Source organism: Dasypus novemcinctus, chromosome 8, assembly GCF_030445035.2.
Source record: "Dasypus novemcinctus isolate mDasNov1 chromosome 8, mDasNov1.1.hap2, whole genome shotgun sequence".
Taxonomy (NCBI): domain Eukaryota; kingdom Metazoa; phylum Chordata; class Mammalia; order Cingulata; family Dasypodidae; genus Dasypus; species Dasypus novemcinctus.
Window position 1 is genome coordinate 20,674,523 of NC_080680.1, and position 8,548 is coordinate 20,683,070.

The window sequence follows — 8,548 nt, forward strand, 5'->3', positions numbered from 1 at the left end:
ATTTCCATCCCTCGTCCAAAGACGTGTCTCGAGCTCCCGTGGTCTCCCTAAGGAGCTTACAAACGACTGACTAGGAAGAGAAGAAATGGCTCTTTGTAGCTGGTTCAAAGGGGCAGTATCTGATTTTGTCAGACGCCCGTGTAAATGCCACTGACAGCGGCTTGCTTCCCAAGGATGAAGCCCAAGCGTTGTTCGCGTGACATTAGGGCCCTTCGTAGCTGACCCCCTGCTGCAGCTTCACCGTCTCTCCTTCCCGGGAGCCCTAGATCCTGCCCCCTCCCCATCCACACACACGCTGTAGTTCACCAGCCCCAGCGAGGGGGCCTGGCTCTCAGCACTGACAGCCTTTGCTCGCGCCGCCCCTCTGCTGTGAGATACACACCCCACCCTGCCCAGCTCCTTCGCACAGCAAAACCCTTGACCTTCAAGCTCCTGCCTAGCGATCCAGGTTCTGTGAATGCCTGCCCCACGAGCTCCTCGGGGCTTCCTGGGGTTCGTTCGACCGTTGACCTCATCGCAGGATGCGTTAAGATGACCTGTCGACAGTTTTCTGCTTCTTGGGAACAGGATTTTCATCCTATTTCTTAGCCCAGCCCCAGACAGACGCCTGTGTGCGCCTGATGGATGACCGTGGTGTCAGCTACACATAAGGAACACAAAGAGAACGCCCATTCTGTATTTTCTGCTGCACCGCTTATCTCTGGTCTTAACCTTGCAGGATAACTCAGCCCCCTACGGCGCCCGGTACGTGGGCTCCATGGTGGCCGACGTGCACCGCACCCTGGTCTACGGAGGGATCTTCCTGTACCCAGCCAACAAGAAGAGTCCCAAGGGCAAGGTAAGCATGTGCCCCTGAAGAAGCATTGAAAAGCAGCGGATTCAGTTTTCACCTTGGACCATTTGACTTAGGAAATAAGAAAGGTTATGGTAGCTGTGCAGCTCTACATCCTTAGTTGCTAAAGATGGCTGTGGCATATTCCCCTCCAGATTAAAGGGTGCCCTGGTAAAAGGCAGCGGATATCTAAAAACGGCATCTTGGGAGCCCTTCCACTGCCATGGCAAAAGATAATCAGCTACGTCATGGTCAGGAAGGGGCTCGAAGTGCTTGAGCCTCCAGCAGGCTCAGGGTTTGGCTTGGGTGATTTGAATTCCGTTCATAAAGTGAAATGAAACAGTCCAGTCTCATTACCAACGCAGCAAATAGGTCTTCCAAATAGTGGCATGTTTCCAATACAAATAGGTCTTCCCAATAGAGGTTTTCTTTGATTGCTTTCAAAAGATGTGAAATAGAAATAACGAATGAGCTGACATTTGCTGCTTGGAAAAGGATACCTTTAAAGGGAAGGAAAGAAGCTGTGGGAAACCTGTAGCTTCTAGCAAAGCTGTGATCACTGACTGTACTGGTCCAGGGTCCACCTTGTTCCCAGCAAGCCACAACGTGAGCCACACTTTCTTATCACAACTGAGACAGCTCCTACTTCTACACAGGTGACACAGTGCTTCTTTCTAAAGTAGAATCCTCTTTATTTTTTATTTTTTTGCCAATGGACAGATTGTCTTCTTTGTAAAATGTGACAGAATGACATAGGAACAACACATCCCTTTAAAATAGGTAGAGATCTCTCTATGTTGGACACTTTCAAGTCTCTCTTCACAGCATAAGGACTCCAGTTCACTGAAGGCTTTCTTATATACTTAAAACATCACTCTTTCCAGAGCCGCCTCAGGCATCTCGACCTGTGTGGTTAGCCTGCTTTATAGGACTTTTCTTTAATGCCTCAAAAATTGTTTCTTAGCCCAAATATTAGGGCACCCCCTTTTTCAATTTTGCAAATCTGGCCATCGCATCTATATGGAAATAGAGGTCAGGAAACACCTGCCAAGAGCTGTCTGCTCAGTAGGCAGACTGCATGAAACTGCATGCAATAAAAACGTTAATATTTAAAAGTAAATGCCATGATGTAGAACATACTAAATCCCACCCTCCCAAGTCTTAGGAGAATTATAAAGGGAATGCAGACAGAGTTGCAAACAGTATTATAGTGTTTGGAGGAGCCAGTCTGCTTTCCAGATGCCTGAAGCGAGGCACTACCATGGGTTTTTTTTAATGCTTTAGAATAGTCCAAGCTTCATCCAAAACATACGCACACGGAATCACTCATGAAGTCCAGTTTCCGTGCTAATAAAGAGAAAGGAACCATCAGTTCTGCCAAAATGTCATTCGGTCCCTGAATCCAGGTGGTCTGTCTGACTTTTGCATCAGATATGCTGGCTCTGTCTTGATGAGTATTAAATTAACCATTCGGTCTTAGATGCAACCTTGGGGGGAGAAAGGGGAGAGGATGAGGTACCTTGGGAACTCCCACCAGCTCTGCACTATTGTGCTATGGATCAGGCCCCTTTTAGTGCCATACCTTCTGACGTGAGGTCTTGCTTTCCAGTTGAGACTTCTGTACGAGTGTAATCCAATGGCCTACGTCATGGAGAAGGCAGGGGGATTGGCGACCACTGGGAAGGAAGCCATATTGGATATCGTTCCTACTGACATCCACCAGAGAGCGCCGATCATCTTGGGGTCCCCGGATGACGTGAAGGAGTTCCTGGAGATATACAAGCAGGCTGCCAAATGAAGAGCTGGCCTTGCCCAGGCTGGAAAGAATTGCCTTTTATCTGGACCAAAGCTCATGCTGAGCCACCCATTCTGACTGCATTCCCAGACAGCAGAAGTAAAAAACATGGCTATTTTCACCATCAAATGCTATGTAATACCTTTTACATATATTTTGATGGGGTCGGGGAGAAATAAATATGTTCTTTCTTTTAAAAAAATCAAGCCTTTCATTGCCTTGTGTCAAACAGTAATAGCTAATGCCTATGATGTTAGGTAACTCATTTAATCTTCACAGCAACTTTGTGAATTAGGCTCTACTATTAACCCATTTTATAGATGGGGAAATGGAGGACAGGAAGGTGAAACAGTCTTCCTGATAAGTAATCTGCCAATAAGTGGCAGAGCTGGGCTGTGGAGCCGGGCAGTCTGGCCACTCCCCTCTGAGTTACTTCCCCCTTTTCCTGCATGTTGTCTGTTGTAGGTCTGAGTGTGCAGCACTAGTCTAAGCAATTGTTTACGTCCTTCTAGAAATGGGAGAGTTAACATAGGTTACTGGTGGTAGCTGGGAATGGCCTCTTGGGTTCCCATAGCTGGGAGTCACAAACGAAGGTTTTTGTTATTCTCAGTGGTGGCTTTTCTATAAAAACATAACATTTCATAGAAAGTATCATTGAAATCTTACTTACCATGGTAATTAGGCACTAAGGTAATGAAGGTCTAATTACCATAAGGAAAAGGATTCATCCTAAGAACAACAATCAAGGAAAAAGAATTTGTTGTGAGCAAGCGTGTTTCTCAGGAAATTCTCTCTGTCAGCAGATGGCAGTGATTTCTACTGTTAAGAAAACTGTATGGGAGACGATCACCTCCCCTTCCCCGCCAGGACGAAATCCAGCAGATTAGTAAAACGTCCTGTTCCTTTGCTTCTGTCTGTGTGTTCTGTGTGGTGTCTCTGGATTGAGCTCTGGGTTTTATCTGAGCATTTTCAAATGACACTGCTTTGCATTCTATTGCTGAAGTGTCCAGTCTTCATGTCCTCCGCTAAGGGAACAAGACAGACACGAACAGCAGCACCATGGTTCTCTCAAAGTTAGACCCTCAAAGACGGATCTGAGGGGGAGCAGATATAGCTCAAGCAGTTGAGTGCCCACCTCCCACATAGGAGATCCTAGATTTGGTTCCTGGTGCCTCCTAAAGAAGACACAGAACAAGCAGACAACAAGCAGACATTGAGCAAAAATAACGAGCAGACATTGAGCAAAAACAATGAGCAGACAAGCAAAAACAACAAGAACAAGACAACGAACAAACAATGAGCAAAACAAAACAAAAATGAGCAGGGAGAAGATGTGGCTCAAGCAGTTGAGCACCCACCTCCCACATGGGAGGTCTCAGATTTGGTTCCCAGTGCCTCCTAAAGAAAAAACATACAATGAGCAGGCAACAAGCAAAAAATAAGCAAAAACAAGGAGCAGACAACAAACACAAGCAAAAACAACAAACAAAACAAATGAGGGAAGCATTTCCGGGGTGGGGGATCTCACCTTGGAGTTCTGACAGGTGAGAGTGAAGGGATCTGCTGAGGGCCATCCTAAGTGATAGGCAGGAACTCAGGTCCGCAGGTCCTTGGGCTCCATGATGACATACTCTCTCTGAAACAGGAGACTCCTAATAAAAAAAAATAATGTTCCCTTTGTAAGAGAAAACCTCCTCCCCCATGACCCCACCCCAACCACTTAAATATTTGGCTGCTAGGGATTTTCTGCTGAGTTCCTCAGGAACCCTATGAACAGGATTGTAAAGAGGCTCCCCTTTTCCACCCACAGATCTCATTTTTGTCCTTGGAGGTCCCATAGTTATACCCCTTACCCTCCCAATTAAAACCAGACTTGGGCTTAAGCCTAAATTCTAAATGTTTTAAAATCAGTAGAGGAGTTTCTCCACAATGATGTACTTGGCTGCTCGAAGAAAACCTGCAGGACTCCAGTTTAACTGGAAAGACCTTTCCACACCGACTTTGTCTCTTGGAGTGGAGTGGGTTACATCTGTGTTGTGCCACTGGGAACCCCTGCTGACCAGGCGGGGGCTGGAAGCTCTGGTTGTACATCAGTGGTTCCCAGAGTCCCCTGAGTGGTTCAGCCCAGGCTCCTAACTCCAAACTGGGAATCACTTTAAGAGGCCTACGGTAGGTTGAGTGGTGGTACCACCAAAAGACAAGTCCACATCCAAGCTCCTGAACTCGGTGACTATGACCTTATCTGGGAAAAGGGTTTTGGCAAAGGTAATTTAGTTAAGAACCTTGACATGGGTCAGCCCAGGTTATCCAGGCGGGCCCTAAATCCAATGACAAGTTTCCTTATAAGAGACAGAGAAAAAGGTAATATGAAGATGAAGGCAGGAGGGCTTTTCTTACAGCAGCCCCAGGAAATAAATGCCGTGTCCATCCCGAAATGGTGGTCTTCTGTTTCTCTAATCAGATACCCCCAAAGATTGAAGTCGGGTCCCTCGTGCCACAGAGCCTAGAGAATAACTCTCACTTCACTCTGACCTTCCCCATCAAACTGGTGTTGAGCGCACACGGGCGGGTGACTTGCTGACTCTGGAACTTTGAAGGATTAAACTCAGAGTGGCTCTGCCCTTTGGGCCAGATGCTTCTTTTGGTTTCCCTGAAACACCAAGGTTCTGCTTCTCAGCTGTGGGGCTCGCTGTGACTTTCCCCAGCTGACGGGGGGCAGAGTAGAGGCGGCAGCGAGCATGTGGCCGCACTCCCCTGCCTGCTGGGAATCCTGCACGCTGGGGCGCAGGCAGTGTGGCCTTCGAGATGCCGTACTTACACTGGGGGCAGGTTGAGTCGCGAGTCCTGAGATCAAGTCTTGCCTCTGCCACTTACCAGCCGTGTGAGTTTGGAAGAGGCAAGCTAAATGCTAACCAAGGCGGTTTTCTCTTCCTGGACTCAGGAAAACTACATTTCCTGGGCTTCCTTGCATTTAGGCCAGGGTCAGGTGCCTGGGTTTGGCCAATGGGCTGTGGTTAGAATGAGGTGCACTACTTCTAGGTCACTCACCCAATGCCCAATCTTCCATCCTCTCTCTTCCCTTCCACGTCAGCCTCTCAGGTCGTGTAATTAAATGGCAGCCGGGATGCCCGAGCCTCCACCCCCTCTGCATCAATCAGACTGTGATACAAAGGAGAGGAGATTTGCTGTCCTAAACTACTGGGACTTGGGGCATATGTGTTACTGCACCATAACCCAGGCTGGCCTAAGACTGCGCCTGAGGAAGTGACTTACCCTCTCTAAGCCTCAGTTTCTTCCTTTGCAAAATGGTCACTGTGGTATTTAATGCTTACTCGTTGTCGTCAAGACATTTTCACTGTAAATCATAGACAGCTGCTCCTGGCTAAATCTGGCTGCATCAGAAAGGCAATTTGGTAGAAAGCTTCCGTGGGATCTCATGAAACCCCAGCGCCCAGGGCGGGAGACAGCTCACCTGGCCCTGGGGATACACCCCTTTTAGTTCCAGCAGCAGCGGCCAATTCACCAGTGTCCCTGTGTCTCAAATCGAGTTCCAGGAGTTAGTTCAGCTTACATCGAGTGTCTACACTGGTCTCATCAGCTCCAGCCAGGGACCAGGCTCCCAGGAGATGAACGTGACGGACGTGGCCTTGGCTCTTCCTCCCGTGGGCAGTGTGGACGGTTCTCTACGGGAGTGATCAGGCGCGGAACAGATAGCAGGGATGTTGACGTTTACGTGAGAGGATGCACGTGGAGCATCTTAGCAGGGCTTTGCTAACAACCGCCCCTCAATTAATCCTCCCCAGTCACCTTCTAGGTATTGGCCTTCTGAAAAAAAAAATGTATTATCCTATAGTAAAGGTGCGAGGTGCTCCAGAACTGCCTGTGTACCTCAGTGGCAGCCTTTTTCATTTCATTTTATTGTGGTAGCATATGCAACATAAAATTTGCCATTTGAAGTGCGCAGTCCAGTGGCATTAGTCACCTTTCCATTATTGTGCTACATCACCCCCATCCAGGCCCAAAACTTTTCATCGCCCCAAAGAGAAACTCGTTACCTTGCGCATTAGCTCCCTCCCGCCTTTCCTCAGCTTCTGGTGACCTCTCATCTATTTTCTGTCTCAATGACTTTGCTTATTCTAGATGTTTCGTGCAAGTGAGATTATGTAATATTTGTCCTCTGGTGTCCAGCGTGTTTCAGCCAACGTGGCGTCTTCGAGGTCCAGCCTTGTTGAAGCCTGTATCAGAACGTCATCCCTGTTTTTCACTAATAATATTCCATTGCAGATGTGGCTCAAGTGATTGAGCACCTGCTTCCCACACGGGAGGTCCCAGGTTCGATTCCCCTGTGCCTTCTAAAAACAAACAAGAAAAGAAATGAAAAGGGAAGCCGATGTGTCTCATTGAGTGTTGTCTTCTCACGTACAAGGTCCCAGATTCATTTCCTGGACCCTGATACCTCAAAAGAAAAAAAAAAAAAAATTCCATTGTGTGGATGTACATTTTGTTTGTATATTCATCTGTCGGTGAACACCTGGGTTGCTTCCACCTTTTGGCAATTGTGAATGATGCCGCTAGGAACATCGGTGCACAAATATCTATTTGAGTCCCTGCTTTCGATTTAGATCAAGTGTTAGGGTGGACGCCCTGCCTCTTAGGCAGGAATGCCCTCACTGTTCCACGGGTCTGTTTGACCTTATCTATTTAGACTCCGGTCTGGGAGCATCTCTCCCTGGGCAGAGCAAGGCCATAAATAGCTTCATGGTCACCAAAGTATCAGTGGCCCTGAGATAAATGTGTGCTGGATGCTGTTCCCTGGGCCTCTGGGCTCGGCCGCAGCTGCTCTGCAAGTGCCCTCCCTGTGGCCTGCCCTGTAAGAACTTTGGCATTTGCTAAAAGGTCACCGGCTGCCATTTCAGACCGTGAGGGTAACTGGAACTTGTAACATTTAAATGCAGCTGCAGAGGGCTGTGACTGCTGCACCCAACTGTCAGCCTGGGCTCGAGGGTGGGAAGAGCCCACCCTCCCTCCAACGTCCTCAAGGCAGGGTAGATGGCTGCCTACAAATGACACAAGCCACTGCCTCGCCCTCCCGCTTCCCCAGCTAGCCAGCCTTCGGCGCATTCTTGTGTGCCTGAGCATGTGAAGGGTTTCTTGTTCTTTTGTTTAATACATTTGAAAAGAAAGCATAGCCCAGAAGTTGAGACATGAGAAAGCACTGGTTCCTCACCAATGAATCGGTAAGAATTAGGATTTGGGGAAGGTGGAAAAGATGACCCACACATTTAAAAACACACACACACAAAACACAACTGCAACCAAAATAAACTGATAAATCCTTATGAACACTTCTGAAGAGTCTTCATAAGATACTGACCATGGTTATTTTTAATACTAGACAGCCTCAACCGCTGCTCAGTGTTCCTCACATGCAAAACAAAAATAAGGGGATTCCCCATGGCCCTGTGGTGATAAATGCTCTCCCCACCCCCACCCCCAGCTTCTTAACAAAACCGGCCTCCATCCCCATCCCGTGAAAAAGGATGTGAATCATTCCATAGATACCCACCTCCCATATGTCCTCTCTTCGGTTGTGTTCTAGGAACACCCTAACACATACTGTGAAGCTGCACACCCATGCTAAGCATATTAAGACAAAGATTGGCAGTGTTGCAGTTTGATATGGTTATGAATTCCAAAAATAGATATTGGAGTATGTTTGTAATCTGATCTGTACCTGGGCATGATTGAGTTATGATTAGGGCTTTGATTGGGCCACGTCATTAGGGCATTAAATAAAATGCCCTTTATCACAGATAAAAGGCATGGCCAAGGACAGAGTCGAGGGCTTTTAATGTTGGAGTTTGGATGTTGGAGTTTGATGCTGAAGCCTTAAGCTGGAGCCCTGGGAAGGAAGCTCACAG

The 8,548-nt window shown here is 47.7% G+C and overlaps 1 protein-coding gene across 1 annotated transcript in view; it reads left to right on the forward strand.

The window, feature by feature from the left end:
- Nucleotides 1-2,829, forward strand: part of FBP1 (fructose-bisphosphatase 1) — a 28,218-nt gene extending 25,389 nt beyond the window's left edge. The window contains exons 6-7 of the mRNA XM_004470933.3: nucleotides 719-838; nucleotides 2,442-2,829. Coding sequence (XP_004470990.1) covers nucleotides 719-838; nucleotides 2,442-2,630 — 309 coding nt within the window. The 3' untranslated portion in view covers nucleotides 2,631-2,829. The remainder of the gene's footprint in view (nucleotides 1-718; nucleotides 839-2,441) is intronic.
- The last annotated feature ends 5,719 nt before the right edge of the window (nucleotides 2,830-8,548 follow it).